The sequence below is a fragment of the Pteronotus mesoamericanus genome, unplaced genomic scaffold, assembly GCF_021234165.1.
Source record: "Pteronotus mesoamericanus isolate MK-2021 breed Mesoamerican mustached bat unplaced genomic scaffold, CSHL_Meso_final contig_657, whole genome shotgun sequence".
In the NCBI taxonomy this organism is placed as follows: domain Eukaryota; kingdom Metazoa; phylum Chordata; class Mammalia; order Chiroptera; family Mormoopidae; genus Pteronotus; species Pteronotus mesoamericanus.
The window spans coordinates 102314-120118 of record NW_026555229.1 but is presented as its reverse complement, the minus strand read 5'-3'; the positions used below and the strand labels follow the sequence as shown (position 1 = coordinate 120118).

The window sequence follows — 17805 nt, the reverse complement described above, 5'->3', positions numbered from 1 at the left end:
CCTGTTGCCAGTTTGGTTGTCCATTTGATTCCCGGTCAGGGCACCTGCCCAGGTTGCAGGCTCGATCCCCCGGTTGGGGTGCGTGCAGCAGGCAGCCGATCGTGTTTCTCTTTAGCGTTGATGTTTCTCTATCTCTCCCCTTTCCCTCTCTCTCAAATGAGAATAAAATAAACTTTTAACAATACAAAACTAAAAAATATTGGCTATCTCCTATGTTTTAAGCACAAAGGAGTTAACTCCATTCACAGAGGAAGGGGGTTTGGAATACACACTGAAAGACAGATTGGATCTGAGAGCTAGAACAGGGGTCTTTCTAGCTGAGGAAACCACATGTGCAAAGGTGGAGCATTTGGACAACTTCAAAAATGCCCATGGGGCCATGAGATACAGTTTATGGAGAAAACAGAGATAACACTCAGGTAGGTTGGGACCAGGTCGTAGAATCCATAATGCGACTGAAATAAGTGTGGAATTTATTCTGCAGACACTCAGGAGCCACTAGAGGGTTTTGAAACGAGAGGCATATTGATTATATTTTATTTTCAGGAGACAACTCTGGTAAAGGAATAGAAGGTAGATCTCAGAGATGAGGGACAAAGATATTGGTTGGAAGATATTATAATCCAGCCAAGAAGCGATGAGGGCCTTAGCTGGGACAGAGTGTGTACTTTGTCACCACGGACACGAGATTCCCCAAGGAGATTCAGGGTAAAGTGAGAAAGGAAACGTGGGTAGGTCCTTGGAGAACCAATTTTTAAGGCAACCAGAGGTGGCAACAAAGGAGACTGAGAAGGAGCAGCAAGAGACTCAGGAAGGGTCTAGGAGCAAACCCTTGCGCAGAATGGAGCAAGCGTGTTTGGTCAGCGGTGCCTCCTGCTTCAGAGAGGCCAAGGAGGGTAGGAAGTAAGAAATGTGCTCCAGGTGTTCTGTTTGGCAACTGGAAAAATCACTGGTGATCTCGGAGACAGCAGTGTTAGGATCAAGGAGCCAGTTTGATGGTGTGTGAAAGGGTAGAGATGGAGCAAGCAGCAGACACAGAGGAGGTATTTTTAAGGTGCAGAGGCCTCAGTACATTTGTACCAGAGGAGAAGGGATTGACAGAGTCCAAATATGTGAGAGAAGACGGAAGTTAAGGAAATAGCCTGTGGAAAGGAGTTCAGCATGGCCAGAAGGGACCCTTCCTCACACATGGGAACAGGGGCAGAAGGGAGAAAGTATAGAGACTTAAACCTGAAGGGGAGGAAAGTTAAAGTGATGCCCACAGTAAGCTTCCTCTCAGGAAATGGGGGCAGAGTGAAGAGCCCTCTGCACCAGAAGTGGCAGAGGAGATGGGCAGACTCAATGGAACAGGGTCCTGAGCAGCAGGCGGCCCATCCAAAATTAGAGCTGACTGGGCGATGCCAGCAGCCGGGTGACAGGACTTTCTCCCGCCAGGCTCCGTAGTCTGGGAGTGAGAACAGAGGAGAGACATCAGGAGTTACTGTCCAGGGCTGAGCCCAGCAAAGCAGCCAAGTGCAAGTGAAGCAGGGAAGGCAGTCCAAGGACTCCAGGTTGGGTGGGAGGCAGCAGGCAAATACAGAAACATCAAAATGGGTTCATTTGCCAACTGGAAATCTGTTTGCCGTTCTTAATTCCTCTTTAGAGACCTTCCTTTGGCAGACAGATCCATCTACCAAAATATCAATACATTTGGACAAATATGTCAAGTTAAATTGTCCCTTTGGCTTTAACAGAGGAGAATGAGCCCCTTGTTTCTGGGAACTGGCTCCACTTACTTTTATCTAGTCTGTCCAGCTCACACTGGACATCACTGACATCTACTAAAATGGTAGATGTTTGGCTCATTTGCAAAGTTTTGCCTGCTACTGTTGTGTTACAAAATTGTGAGTAAACAGAATTGTGAACTGGTGCACAGTGGATGCCTCTGAAATATTTGTTAAAGGAGTAAGAGGAAACAAAGCTTTGCCTGTTGCCAAAGCAGATATCAGATTTCACTACACTAGCCCATCTTCCTCCAGTGGCTGTTGTTAGAACAAGCAGAACAGCACACACCAAGTGGCCTTAGGCCAGCTGCCAAGTAAACAAAAATCTTAACTCCCAAATCGCTGGGATAGAAAAAAAGCTTTCAAGAGTTTCAGAAGAATGACATCCATATTTGATAGAAATGAGTGAAATGTATGTTGTTGTATTAAGGAACTCAAGGTAGTTTTGCTAAATAGTGGGGCAACGGGAATATGTTTATATGTTTTCATATAAAAAGGATAATTTTATAATATATAACAATTGTCTTGGGCTCTCCAATGTAAATGACCAGAATATGCATCTATCTCTGGACCTAAGTAACCTCTGATTTTTCTTGATAATCTACACAAATTATCCTATGTTAAGAAAAATCCTTCATTAACTTTAAAGAGGGCAGGCATCTAGACAAAATCCTTGGTTATGGTAACCAAATGAAACTAAGTGAAAGGACCGATCATGACTTGCTTGTCAGAAGTTTTCCGTCCCTGTCCTTCTTAATTTATGGTCATGTGTTGGATGGATCTTCCCCAATGCTAAGTCATTAGAGAAATAGCCAATACAATATTTTTGTCTCTGCCAAAGAGTAGGAAACACTACCTAAATGCCGATTTAACTGAAATGGCTTAAAAATTCCTTATTTAACCCTATTAAGCCCTTAATATTCATTGTTCTCATTTATAGATTTAGCTACCAAGCATTATATAGCTATATACCACAGAACGATGATGAGTTGGAACTCCGAGATGGAGATATTGTTGATGTCATGGAAAAATGTGACGACGGATGGTTTGTTGGTGAGTGATCTCATCATGCTTTTCGTACCAGTTGTGTTTTGGAGGAATAACTCCTGGTTATTCCTCAGCTCCTCCAAAAAGCAATATTCTGTGCATGGAAAGAAGAGCCTTCTCAGTTCCTGTACCACCATTAGGAAGGCTGGGGCACCCAGTTTTTGTTTGCTCTCAAGACTGTGTGGATGGCAGTGATATTGTACCTAAGACCAAATATGCCAACATCAAGTGCACGGGAGGGCAGTTGTCAAATTCATTAATTATGTTTGTATTTCTAATGGACATGTAGCTGTCCTACATTTGGAAATTTTATTTTTGTAACTCTCATTTATGAAACAACACAGAAAAACTTGACTGAGCCTCAGTCTGTACCATGAAACTCCAGCATATGTTAGACATTCTAAAGATCTCATTTACTCCAGCCTTCTAATAATTTTAATCAAAGCAGCTTGCTTAATTAAAGCAAAGGATTTGTCTTTTGAAAACAGGGGAAGGAAAGATTATTGATATTCTGTTATAAAGCAGATCCTTGCTTGATAAACTTTCTTATTGACATTCTTTCAACAAACATCCTATAAGCCAAGAATTATCCTCATTTCACAGATGCAAAAACTGAGCCCACAGAGATCAAGTAACTAGCCCAAGGTCACCCAGGTAGCAAATAGTGGCGCCAGTATTTGAACCAAGGCTCCTCTCTCCCAAAGCCTCTGTTCTTTCTGCTCAGGAATGATGTTGGGAGCCACTGACTCACCTTTTGCCTCAATTTTCCACTTTACAAATGGCTTTACCTTTATCTTCTTTCCAAAAACTAGCTCTTTCCTGATCTCTCTGAAAAGGCTTTGCTAAAGCAAAGTAATGTCAGGGCTGAGGTAATGAGAATGGCAGGTCTCTGCATCAGTGGGAAGCCAGAAAGATTTGCCTTGGCCCCCCCAGCCTCTTAGAGAGCTGCCCCATCCTCCCAAGGCCCCCAGAAGCCCGCAGCCCTCGCTGCCTTAAGTTGTTGTGTTCAGAAGGAAACCAGCTCGGAGAAGTCAACAATTGTATAGTGCAGCGATTTTTCAACTGGTGTGCCTCAAGAATTTCTAAAACATGCTACACCTGACTATTTAAAAGAGGGACACTGACCTGTTTTCCCTTATATTGTCAAATAAAAAAAATGACAACAGCCAACACAACAATAGCTGTCCGGTGTGAATGAATCAAAATTATACCTACTTTTTTTGTCGGATCGGCCAAAAAAAATATTTTTTGGTGTGCCGCAGAATTTTAGTAATTAGTTTATGTGTGTCATGAGATGAAAAAGGTTGAAAATTGCTGATCTAGTGCAGTGCAGTCCAATAGAAACACAATACAAGCCATGTAAGAAACAAAACTTCCTGGAAGCCACGTTGAAAAAAGTAAAATGAAACCGGTGAAATTAATTTTCATATATTTTATTAAACACAACGCATTCAAAATAGTATCTCTTGAACAAGTAATCAGTATTTTAAAACTGAGATAGTTTACCTTCTTTTTCTCGTACTAAGTCTTAGAAATACGATGCGTATTTTTCACGTGTGGCTATCATATTAGAGTATAGCTCTAGTATATATTAGCTGTTAACCTCTTCCAGAAGCACTTATATTTTTTACGAGAACTTGGAGTAAGTGAGGGGCACCATTCTCTAATGGGGCATCCCCGGCAGCTTGGTAAAGGAAATATTTAAAATTCTTCAATTCCTCAAACACTTCAAAAAGTAACCTGATATCCAGACTAAGAATAAAGTAACCCAGCAGAGCTCCTCCTTCTCATCCATGAGGAAAGGTGCTACCTGAGGGCTTCTTCAGGACTTCCCAGGTCAGCTCTCTGCGCCCTCCTTAACCATCGCCCACCCAGGGGTCCAAATAGCTGTTTTAGATGTCTTTCGCTTTGACAAATTCTTTTTCCTGAGAAGCTTCACTTTGAGCAACAGCTGCAACCCACTGGTAGTACCTTGAAATTTGTTCAATAGGATTCTGAGGCTGTATCCAAGAAAGGGAAGCAGTGATCCAATTGTGATATCTGCTAATGAGAGGTTAATGATAACACAACAGAACACACACAGGGACGCAGGCAGGCACACACAGCGTCAGCTCTCCAGAGAGACTCCCAAGGGCAGGAACCGGATTAGGAATCCAGCAGTTCTGGATCTGGAGCAGCCCAGGAAGGGCTTTGTTCCCAAACAGCTTACTGCTGTTCCTGGCTCAGCGGAAACCCTAATAAAGTTGGTAGCAAAGACAGGGAGTCAATTTGGGGCTTAGGCAGGCTTATGAGAAGAGTTTCCTTTTGATGTGTGGTCATATCCAGTGGCCTTTCAGAAATCCTACTGTTTAGAAATTCTAAATCCCCGGTATCTTGTTGTGTTGGATAAATGTGCTCGTTCTTCCAAAACGGAGAAGCGTGAGAAAGAGCAGCAGGCTGGGCATCAGAAGACCTGGGTTCAAAGTCTGCCTATGATGCTTATTAAGCTATGGGACTTCAGCAATGTCACCCCTAAAAAAAAGCTCATTTGAAAAACAAGGGAGCAATAAAAATGCCTGCCTTGCTTTCTACCCAGCATTATTTTGCAACCGAAATGGATAAGATAAAGGAAAGGGCTTTGGAAAACCATCCACTAACCTGCAGGCTGCAGGATTGTTATGAGGGGCTCTCTTTGAACTCACAGGGGCAAGTCTTCTCATTGTGCATGTGTGTGTTTTTTTATAGGTACTTCAAGAAGGACAAGGCAATTTGGTACTTTTCCAGGCAACTACGTAAAGCCTTTGTATCTATAAGAAGACTGAAAATCACAGAGATGATTTTTATTGGAGGATGAAGCGTAATTCATGACCGGTCTCTTTATTTAAAATTTGAGTCAGTAGGGAAAGTAATGCAGTGGATAAAGTAAGAAGCAAAAGAGAGGGACAGAGAAGTGTGTTGTGTTTAAAACTGAAGCCTGTCTAAGCTTACTGTGTATCAGACAGGCCTGAACCATGTGCTGAGCAGAAAGGAATGAGGCAAATCTGTATCTACTTAGCTGCTCTGGGAGCCACTCCAGCCCTCCCCTCCTCTCCCCATCTTAGGTAATCTGACCTGTAGCCCAGTCCAGGGGCGGTGAGGCCAGAAATGCCTCCTCCTGCTGCACCCTTGACCAGCTCCATCCCTAGGGGTCTCTGCGCTTCGCCTGAAGCGGCCCTCAGTGCCAGGCAGCTTCCCAGCCATTCTCCAAAGGCTCCACAGAGCCCCACTCCTCGCCACTCGGAGCCCCCGATCCCCCAACACTGCTGGGGATCTGTCTGGGCTGCCGAGGCCCCCAAACTACCGAAGACCGAGTCCCTCACTGGACCTGCTGGGGTTTGTGGAGCAGCGGAGGCAAAAGTTAGGCGCTCTGTGTGTCTAGCCTGCATGCGGCATTGCCACCAACCCCCCTGGTGTTCAGACAGAAAAGCACAGAAGGCTGGCCTGTGGGAGCCGGTGGCCATCAGATAGTTAAATGTCTATGTCGGAGTGACTTCAGTCAAGAAGCCCTGATAGCGTTTGAGGTCGCAGGCAGTGTGCTGCTTTCCATAGCACGGGTGTTCACACACAGTCACTTTCAGGGCAGCAGTTTCATTTATCAATGCCATTGCTAACCTTTCTCTTCTGGATTGTTTTTGGCCAGACAGTTTGAGGTTGATAGGCCTGTTCTCAGAGAACCGAGGATGGCGGTGTTAAGTGACTCATTTAACACACACGGGTGCACACTGGATGCCGGGGCCGCCGATGAGCAAGGCGTGCTTGGAGCCGAGAAGACACTCACCGGGTCTCCATTTTTACTCCCTGTAGGAGTTCAAAGGCCATTCAAAATGTAGTCACCCAGGGTTATGAATCCCGCTGCAGCCTGGTGAGGCTTCTCTTCAGAGCCTAGGTGCAGATGCAGCAGCCCCAGGCATGGGGAAGCAATTCTGCCGCCCCCAGGAGGTCAGAGCCAAGCCGGGGCCCCTGCGACACCTGGCATGTTCAGTCACAACTCTACCCAATTCAAGGATGTTTATGGGCCTCTCTGTTAGACCCCTTGGAGAATGAAAGATAGAAATGACCCATTCCCTGCCTGTTGGGAACTCAGAGGTGATTGGGGAGACAGATACACACACACATATAAGAGAGATTGTGATATGTGCTGAGAAGGGTATGAGAGAGGAAGAGGTGAACTTTGCCTGGAGGAATCCTAGAAAGCATTGTCACATTTCTGTCTCCATTAGCTCACTGTTGAACAACTAGGATGCCAGAAGGACCTTTGCCTGAGGGTACTTTATGGCTGAAAGTACTTGGAACTGTTTCCAGAGTCTTAAAACTCTCACCCTCCCCACAAATACATCCATGGTCGCAAATGGGAATAACAATTCCAAGTGCTAGGGTGTGTACAGGAATCCTGGCTCTCCGCATATAGCTCAGAATTGCCATTGGACTTGTCCCAAAGTCTGGAGTCTATATAAGTAGGCAAAGTTTGTCTTCAGTGTCCCTGCCTCAGCCTCTGTCTCCACTACTCATCTTAGGATCCCATCAGTTGCCCACAGTACCCTCACTTCTCTCCCTGTCTTCTTTGTAAATCCTGCTCACTGACTTATTCACACTAAAGTGTAAATGACTGATATGAGGAATGTGTCACCTGTTCCCAGAGACACTTGTTTTTAACTACAGCAGAGCCTTAATCCCAAAGGAAGATTGTGGAACTGACGGTAGAGGTGAGGTGGGGGTGCAGGCTAGGAGGAGGAGCTTTCTGGGTGGAGATTCCTTAGATAAGATTCACTGCTTTGGAAGGTCCACTCCACCACCCCAGGACACTTTTGGACTCCGAGGGAATATAGTCCTAGTGTGTGTGCACAGGCATTCGCACAGCAGCATTTCACCCATTTTGAAATGTAATTCTTGTATTGGCCGATGTGTTTCCTGGTCTTTCTTAGATGCAAACCATTAATATCATGATCTCATCTAATAGTTTTTTGAGGGGTGCTTCTTGATTAAGTAGGTAATTTTGAACACCTCTTTAAATACAGCTAGAAAATAAAACCAATTTGTAAAGCCACATTTGCATATGATGCCAGCCTCACGCATTTGTATATCTTCAGAAACCCAGATATGCCTCACTAATTTGCCCGTCTTTAATAAAATCATGTTAAAATTTGCATCAAACTTCAGCTTCCTATGTGTGACAAAACAAGGAACAAAGGTTTCCAATGGCTCTTTTGTCTTCAGACATTTAGTAATATAAAATACCTATTTTTATGCTGAGATGTTTATACAGGTTTATTAATAGCAAGTGCAACTAACTGGCGGCATGCCTTGCAAACAATTTTGATATATTAGCCATGCTTCTGGGTAAAGGCAAGCCCCAAACTACTTCTCTTTTGCAGTCTCTCTGAGATCAGTAAAAGAAAAAAAATCATATGCTTAAGTGGGACTGTAAATATGTATATTTAACTTTGTATAGCCCATGTACCTACTTTGTATAGAAAAATAATTTTAAAAATTTGAACTGAAGGGGGGTAAAATAAGGAAGTCATGAAGTTTTTTGCATTTTTATTTAAATGAAGGAATTCCAAACAACTCACCGGCAGATTTTTAGCACAAGTATAGCCATTGTAAAGTGTTAAAATTTTAAGTAAATAATCATTATTTCTGGGAGAGAGAGTAACTGCGATCTCAGTTACAGTTTCTTTTTTTCTTTTTTTTTTTTTTTTTTTTGGTTTGGTTTTTTTGTTTTTGGGTTTTTGGTTTGGGTTTCTTTTTTTTTTTTTTTTGGCAGTTCTATTTATCTGAAGTAGTATTACATCCTATTGCTAGAATAGGTTACTACAAGAAAGACTATATTCTGAAAGGAAAATATCTGACATATATAACCAATTAATTTAAAGTTTTGCCATTTAAATTACACACCGGGAGCATGTACCATGCAGACACAGGTTTCTCTGTTCATTTACTTTTCTTTATTGCAGTGGATTGATTTGATAAATAGAGGTGTTGAATTACTACATTTGCTGTACATATTATTTAATAAACTTTATTCAGAATCACGTGGCATCTGTTTGTTCTTACCATTCATTGTTTCCTTCCTTTGCCAAGCTTCCCAAAGGAGACAGACTTATTATCCCTGCTTCAATTTCTCGTACTCTCCTTTTTCATTCTTAATCACTTGCCACGTGGCTTCCACCCTCCTCCTTGAAGACTCCACTTATTACCTCATCTCTTCTCAATAAGCTGACTCCATGACCCTCTCTCAATTATTGTTGACCATTTCACCTTTCTTTCTATATGTGTGTATTTGTTCTGATTACAAAAGTAATGCATATGTCTTTAAAAGCAAAAGCGCAACATTATAAAATATATATAATGGGTCTTGATTTGCTCCATGCCACAAGGGTACAGAAAATGACACCACACTTGGTTCTTGTTTTTGGGGTTTTTAAAAAATATATTTATTTTTGGAGGGAGGGAAAGGGCGGGAGAGAGAAAACGTTGTGTTAGAGAAACAGTAGCCTCTCATGCACCCCCAACGAGGGACCTGGCCTGCAACCCAGGCATGTGACCTGCCTGGGAATTGAACCAGCAACCTTTTGGTTTGCAGGCCAGCACTCAGTCCACACACCAGCCAGGGCACACTTGGTTTTTCTAAATCAAATAAAATTAAATCTGGCTACAAGCCTTCTCCTGCTATGACAGGCAGAAATGCAGTCTGTGCTTTTTTCCCTCCCAACCCAAGTGTGTCAGGGCTGTGGCGCTAAGCATCCAGCCTCCCCTGGCGTCCAATGGCTAGGATCACCCCTGGGGTCCACTGCACACCAGGCGTAAGTCTGTCCCACAGCAAAACCCAAAACCGCCACCTTCTCTCCCCTGGTTCTCCGCCTCCTTCAACTCAGCACCAGTTTACACGGCCCCCCCCCCCTTTGGGTGACTCAGTGGAATCCCCCCTCAGTGGGCTTAGGCTTCAAACAGTCCTGGGAGAAGGATTGTTTTCCAAAAGTGTGACAGCCCTGATACTGGGCCCTGAGCCACAGACACTACTTTCTTTCACACCCTCCTCATCCAACAGATCCATTAGCTGTACGATCAAAATGCATTTGAGTCCTGGCCGATGTGGCTCATTTGATTGGAGGGTTCTCCCGTAACCCAAAAAGTCATGGTTTGATTCTGGTCAGGACACATACGTAGGCTGAGGGTTTGGTCCCCTGCTCAGGCTCTTACAGGAGGAAGCCAATGGATATTTTTCTCACATCAATTTCTCTCTCCCTCTCTCTCTCTTCAATAATTTTTTTTTAATATTTTAATATACTTTTAAAAATACATTTGGAACCCAACCACTCAACCACCATAGTCCAAGCCATTTTTGCTCACCCGGATCATTGCAATCATTCTCTACCTGCTTTCACAAGTGATCCCTCCAATTTAGTCTTAGCAACCAGAGTGTTCATTTTTTTAAAAAAGATTTTATTTATTATTTTTTTAGAGAGAGGGGAAGGAAAGGAGCAAGGGAGAGAAACATCAATGTGTGGTTGCCTCTCACTTGCCCACCACTGGGGGCCTGGCCCACAATCCAGGCGTGTGCCCTGACTGGGAATCAAACCAGTGACCTTTTGGTTTGCAGGCCAGTGCTCAATCCACCAAGCCACACTGGCCTGGGCCAGAGTGCTCATTTTAAAGTTGGTCTAAAACCCTCTAATGGCTTTCCCTTTCACTCGGAGCGGTATGACAACCTCAAGTCCACAGCCACACTGCCTCACTCTCCCCCTTACCTTGGCTTTGTTTCTCATTGTTCTTTCCAGCCACACAGTCCTGTGAGCTCAAACTCCTCACGCACACTTCAGCTTTAGGGTCTAATATATGCTACCCCCTTGGAAGTGAAGGGACCCTGCTTCTCTACCCCAGCATTCTAGTCCCCTTCTCTTCCTCTCTGTGTCTCCATAACACATCCCTGGTTTCACAACCATATAAAATCCTGTTTTGCTATTACATGCCCAAGACCTATCAGAGTGTCTGACATGATTGGTACTCAGTCACTCAATCCTTTACTGATTAAATAAATGACTGAATAAATGCATAAATGAGCCCATGTGGCCAAAGATTCTAGAACTCTGAATACGATAGTGAAAGAAGGGAACACTATCTTTCAGAGCAGAAATAGAACAGAGGTTAATCTCTCACATCATTCCAGGCTTATACAAATTTAGAAAGTGAAAATTCTCTGTAATTACAGTTGCCCCTACAGAGATCACCAGTGCCAACTATCCAATGTGTGGTCCTCCGAGCTCCTCTGCACATATGAAATACACCATCCATAACAATGCTTTGAGTAGTCTTTTTCCCCCTTAATAGAACTGGGACATGTTTCTATGATTTACTTAACGAACTGCCCATTGATGAAGCAAATGTTTGAAATTATTGCCAGCTTTTTACCACAACAAACAATGCTGCATTGAGTACAATTATTGGCTCAAAGAGCAGGAACATTTCAAATCTTGAGATACTGCCAATTGCCCTAAAAAAAAAAATTATTCTCCCGCCAAGTCCATGGGAGTGTCTGTTCCCCCCACCCAATTAAAACTAGCTCATCTGCTTCTCTGAAATGTTTCTTGGTTTGTCTGCCTTTTCTTTGGCTAGCTCCTACTCCGTCCTCTTTCTATCTTCATTGAATTTCCAGCCCTTTGTTATTTTCTCTCAACATGTTCCCCTTCAGGATTCAGATCTCTCACAATATAATTTGAAGCCAAAGAATCAATTGTATGAGGGCTCTTTTCAATGAAAAGTGGTAGAAACCTAACACTTCTGACCATTCTTGAGTCATATCAATGGGAAGAAGGCTGGAGTGAATCTAGAGACAAACTTTCTGTTGGTATTTGTCTTATTCTTTTAAAAAATGTATTACGTAGAGAGAGAGAGAGAGACAGAGAGAGAAACATCGATTGGTCATTCTGCTTATTTATGCATCCATTGGTTGATTCTTGTATGTGCCCTGACCAGGGTTTGAACCTACAACCTTGGCATATTGGGGCAGTGTTCTCACCAGCTGAGCTACCCAGCCAGAGCCTTATTTGTCTTATTCTTGGTGTTGTTGGTCTTGTGTGGCTATATTTTCACCTCCTGAATGCAACAATAGCATGGTGGCAGGCAGCTCCAGTCAGTTCTCTGACTCCAGGCTAGGCAAAGGGGCCTTCTGGTTTGGTTTCCCTGAATAGAATTCCAGACCCTGACAGGCCCAACATGGTTATTTACCCTTTCTCAAACTAATTATTTTGGCCAAAGGGGGTGGCATGTAATTATGGCTCACCAGAATCTCATGGAATCGGGGAGAGGAAAATGCCAGGGGAGGGGTGTACTGCTCTAGGAAGGAAAGAAGGCAGCTGGAGAGATAACGGTCCACTGTGCGAACTGGACTTTGAGGGTTGTTATGACAGGCTTTGGAAAATGGAACACTATTGCCCTGTCCCAGTACACATTTCAGGGCAGCTGACAGAGGCTATGTGTGGAAGCCCTGGTAGCCAAGGTTTGAGGAGGGCACGGTGGGGGAGGGCGTCCTTCCAGGAGAGTGGGCTGGTGTAACACAGGGGGTGCAGCACAGCTGGATCACACTCTACAAATATTAGGACTCTTCTGAAAAGGACCAAAGATTAGTGTCTCAAAGTCATGAGCATTTGGATGAGTTGTTCATGGGTGTATTTGCCAAGTCTTAGCATGTAGAAAAGCCTGCCTCAGGGACACTTGCTGGAAAAGAGAGAAGTTCCTACTTGATACAGGTAATTTATTGAATGGATTAGCCAAGGCAGTAGTTCAGATTGAAAATATTTAAGATGAGCTCATAAATGCAGAAAGCCTTGATGAGATTTTGAATGACCACATGACACTTTATTTGCAAAGTCTGTCCTGGAAGGCAACTACTCTACTCTTCCAGCGCCCTCGCTCAGCCAGCAGTAGGCTAAGGGTCTCTTGGGAAAACTTGTTTTTCAAGTGAGATCTGACAAACTGGGAGGAATCTGAAAAAGAAAGGTGGATCTGAGAATCACCTTCAGAGTAGTAGGATAAATCAAGAGATCTAAATCGGTGAGATCTAAAACTATGGAGGGTAGTAGATCTCAAAGTGTGGTCTGTGGACCCCTTGGAGTCCTCAAGCCCTTTCAGGAGATTTGTAAAGTCAAAACTATTTTCATAAAAATGTTAAGATGCTTGTGACGGTGAGTTTCCAAGAAAGTCTTCAACGATCGTCACCTCCCAGGATTCACAGCCTGGTGTGCTCCCCTTCTGCATTCTTTCAGGTTGGTCTGCATGACTAACAGATTAAGACAGAAGAGATGGTATGTCACTTCTGAGTCTAAAAAAGCCATGTGACTTCTGTATCTTTCTCTTGGGGAGAAACTGACTACAATTGAGAAATTCTGAATGCCAGGTACCTTGTTATGCTGGATAAATGTGCTAATTCCTGCAGAAATGAGAGGTATTGGAAAGAATAATGTGCTGCGAGTCAGAAAACCTGGTTGCAAGACTTGTTTTGCCTCTGAAGCTTGTTAGATTGTGAGGATTCAGAAATGCTACGTAAGCTTTCTGAGCCAGAGTTTCCTTACCTGGGAGGAGGAGATGGCTGGACCAAAGTAGAGCTGTGTTAGGAAGGAGGAAAACGTTATGTGGAAAGGCAACCTGCGAGGCCCACCAAGGAGCTCTCCTATTATCCCAGTGCCTACTACATGCCAGTGCTTTCCATACGTTATCTCATACTAGTCCTATGAGGTAAGTCTCCCTTAACAGGTACTAACCTGAGACTCAGAAGAATTCAGCTCAAGGCTATACAGCAAGTAAGAGGATCCAGTCTGACTCCAAAGCCAGTATCCTTTCCCTTGATCACACTCTACTGCCTTCAAGGGACAGGCAGTTGGGACAAGTCTGCAGACCAGTATGCCTCTGGCAAGTCTAAATTTTACCCGAAGACAATAATATCTCCAAGAGTGACCTCATGGAATAATGATAGTGATAACCGTTTGATGAACACTTACAATGTGCTCGAACATTGAAAGTTCAATAAAAGATTTACGTCTCTCCTCCGTCCTCTGGCAGAACCAAGGGAGCAGCAATAGCATAGAGGAAAATTTCATGCCCTCCTGCTGCTTCCATGTTACCCTACTGTTTACCACTCTGAAGCCCCTCAGAGCTGTGGTCCAGCCCCGCTGCCTGTCCTCCTTCCTCACCACCACACCGACACTTTAATGCCTCCTCTCTGGCTCCCATACATAGTGTCGTAGATCTGCAGAGCTCCAAGTCCATCAACGACTTTGCACTCCATATTCTCTGTATCAGTTAACAGTAACTTCAACTGTGAGAGCAGGTGTCCCAACAAGTGACAGCTTATGTGACACAGATAGATCTCATATTTCACAGAAAAGAAAAGAAAAGAGGAAAAGAAAAGAAGAGAAGAGAAGACGGGCATCTGGGTAGTATTTCTGATTCCCCTGGCTTTTCTGTCCTGATTACAAGCTGGCTACTACCCTGGCAATTCCAAGTATCACATCCTCATACAACTGCTTTTGAAGGCCGGAAGTGGGAGCAGCATACGACTGAGGTTTTTCTCTTTGCATGCTCCCCTTATTAGGGAAGAAAAATCTTTTCCAAAAGCCCCTAGTAGACACCTTCCTGCATCTCATGGCTGGAGTTGATCACATGGTTACTCCTACTTGTACAGAAATTGTCAAAGGGAGGGAGGACGGCAAGACACAGGAGGGTAGAATGGCTTCGGGGTAGCCAACCAGCAGGGAGTGTCACCAGCCAAGTCCTGCCAGGGCTCTCTCTGTTTTCTTGGCTTCATTGAGATATTGCTGCCTTTCTCCTCACTGCTTCTTTGAATTCTTTCCCAGCTTCTCGTCCTCTCTTCACCCCTTTGATATGAATGTTCCTCAAGCTTCTCTCTGTAATCTGCTGCCTAGGCAATCTATTCTCCTAACTTTAACTATTACTCCTTTTTTCTACTTTATAAAAATTTTATTTATTTACTTTTTAGAGAGGGGGAAGGGAGGAAGACAGAAAGAGAGAGAAACATTGATCAGTTGCCTCTTGTACATGCCCCTCCATGGCCTGAACCAGTAACCTAGGCACGTGCCCTGACTGGGAATTGAACTGGGACCTTTGGCTTTGCAGGACAATGTGCAACCAAGTGAGCCATACTGGTCATGGTGTTTTTTCTACTTTTTACATCAAACAAGACAAAGTTATTGAAGTAAAACAGAACTCACAGAATTATTACCACTGAGATACGCCCTCTTTAAGAGTTTTACACATATATATGAAGGTCTGCCCAGAAAAAGTCCAGCCTTTCATTGTTAATATAACAAAAACAGTTAGTGTGCATGTAACCTAGATTGTGCACGCATGAACAATGACAACTTCATTCTACTAGTCAGTAGGGATGTTACGGAAAGCCAGACTCAAGACACGATTCAGGGAACGGAGTAAGCCTTTATTCACACGCGCGCGCTCAGAGGAGGCAGTCTCCAAATTCTGAGCCCCGAATCGGGGTCAGATAGGGGTTTATAAGCCCTAGCATTCCAGCAGGAAACGGATGGGCTTCCCAGGTGGGGGAAGGGATTAGCATTCAGGTGGGAGATTGATGAGATTGATGTGCTACCCAGGTGGGGGAAGGGATGTGAAAACGGGCTACAGAAGCAGATAAGCAATGATTAACAGTTAACCTGGGAGGGGGTCTCTGGCTAGGCTGCTCCTCTTAAGTCATCTTGCCCTTATCAGGGATGGTAGACACCATTGAGTGAGCATGTGTACTATGTGGCCGTTGCGTTCAAAATGAGTGAGTAGAGCAATGAATCTGTATCCGATTTTGTGTTCAGCTTGAACATCCCTCTGTGGAAACTATTTGGCAATTCAGAAGGACACAGCTATGGGCTACTGGTGATTGGCAGCTTCATCACAACAATGCGCCCACTCATGCATCATTTTGTACAGAGGTTTTTGGCAAATCACCCAGGTGACTCAGCGCCCCCTACAGCCCAGATTTGGTGCCCTGCATCTTCTGGCTTCTCCCAAAACTAAAATCTCCTGTCAAAGGGAAGAGATTTGAGACCATCAGTGAGATTTAGGAACATACAACAGGGTATCTGATAGCAATTGGGAGAACTGTGTGTGATCCCAAGGTGTCTGCTTTGAAGGGGACTGAGGAGTCATTATCCTATGTACAACATTTTTTGTATCTTATATCTTCTTAAATAATCTCTCTATTTTTCATATTACATGGCTAGATACCTTCTGGACAGACCTCATATCTGTACTTTTCACTTATCATAAACATCTTTCTTGACAATACATATTCATCTCTGCATCATTATTGTAATGATTCCATGGTATTCACAGTATAAGTGCGCCATGGTATGCCTAGCAGCTATTTCTTGTTTCTGTACTTTGCAGTTATGGACAATTCTTTGATGAAGAACATTTTACATACTCTTAGAATCTTAAATGCTTCCTTTCTTATTAAAATAAACTCCTAGAATTGGAATTTCTAAATCAAAGATTAGTATGTACATAAAGCTTTTGACACATACATATTGTCACACAACTATTGACAAGATCTATCATGTCTTTCATGGAACTCACCTTGAATTTGTGCTTTCCTGTCTGTGGCTAAGAATTCATCACTTCTTCCTCAACTGATACCTTTTCCTGAAATCCCTTCCTCTGTGATAAAATGCTTCCTACTAACAAAGTGATTGTGGATTTAAGGGTACCTTCACCATCTTCAGCTTCGGAGCCCAACTGTAGACAAACAGGCTAAAATATTTTTTTTTCCCCAAAGAATTAACTGTGGCTCCTTAACACAGGGCATTAGGAGTCAAGGAAACGCAGCCTCTGTAGAGGGGGATGTGCCAGAGCGGGTGGTGTGGAACAAGAGCGCACGTCTAGAAACTTCTGGGAGAAGCAGACCAGATGACGTAGGGGAGAGTGAGACTCCAGGAGGAGAGATCAGAGCTTTCAGGAAGAGCTGCATAAAGAAATATGACAGGGAGGAAATTAAGCTTTAATCCAGGGAGGAGGGTCAGGCCAGAAAAAGAACAAGGGTAATAGTAATGTCCCATTTATCTAGACACAACGAAGTCCCTTATACACAGCAATCTTTCTATGACCCTGCAAAGAAGGCCTAGGCCCTGCTTCTCAGTGAAGGGAAAACCTCTCACTCCTGTTTCTCCTCTAGCTACCGCCTTCTTTCTCTCATTTGCTTTACAGCAAAAGGCTTCAAAAGAACTGTCTGTACTTGCTGTCCCCAATCCTTTCCTCTTATTGCCCCCCTAAACCCACTCCATTCAGGATTTTGCCCACACACTCTAACAAAACTCTTATCTTCAGAGCCTTCAATGACTTTCAGGCCACTCAATCTGGGGCTAGGTCTCAATTCTCAACTCCCTGGATTTTGAGCAGCATTTGACACACCCAATCACTCCTCCTCTTCGAAACTCTTGGCTTCCAGGGCACCACCTTCTCGTGCTTCTAGCTCATTGATGGCTGCTTCTCAGTTGCCTTTGGTAGTTCTTCCTCATTTCCCAGGCCAACATCTCGCAGTCAGTGTACGCAGGCCCAATCCTTGGCACTCCCCTCTTTTCCCAGCCTATGGTGACTTCATCCACTCTTTTATATGATAGGAGCATATTTTTATATATATTTTATATGCATATAAAATATATATAAAAATATGCTCCTATCTTACCTCGGCCTCTCCTGTGGACTCCAGACTCCTACATACAACTGCTTATCCCACATCCCCACAAATATGTCCAGAACTACATTCCTTAGCATATCCCTAAAGCTGCTTCTCCCACAGGCTCCCCGTTTTAGTTTATGGCAAGTCCATCCTTATAGCTGCTGTTCAGGCCAAAACACTTGAGTCATCCAGGACACGCCTCCTGTACCTCACTTGCTATTCATCAACAAATGCTTGACAATATAGTTGGAATCCCAGCACTGCTCATAGACTCCTCTTCTC

The 17805-nt window shown here is 43.7% G+C and overlaps 1 protein-coding gene across 31 annotated transcripts in view; it reads left to right on the top strand.

Moving 5' to 3' along the window:
• Window positions 1–7979, top strand: part of SORBS1 (sorbin and SH3 domain containing 1) — a 128591-nt gene extending 120612 nt beyond the window's left edge. For all 31 annotated transcript variants that reach the window (XM_054581270.1, XM_054581242.1, XM_054581243.1 and 28 more), the window contains 2 exons: window positions 2704–2816; window positions 5535–7979. In XM_054581270.1, coding sequence (XP_054437245.1) covers window positions 2704–2816; window positions 5535–5602 — 181 coding nt within the window. In that variant the 3' untranslated portion in view covers window positions 5603–7979. The remainder of the gene's footprint in view (window positions 1–2703; window positions 2817–5534) is intronic.
• Window positions 7980–17805: the final 9826 nt, after the last annotated feature.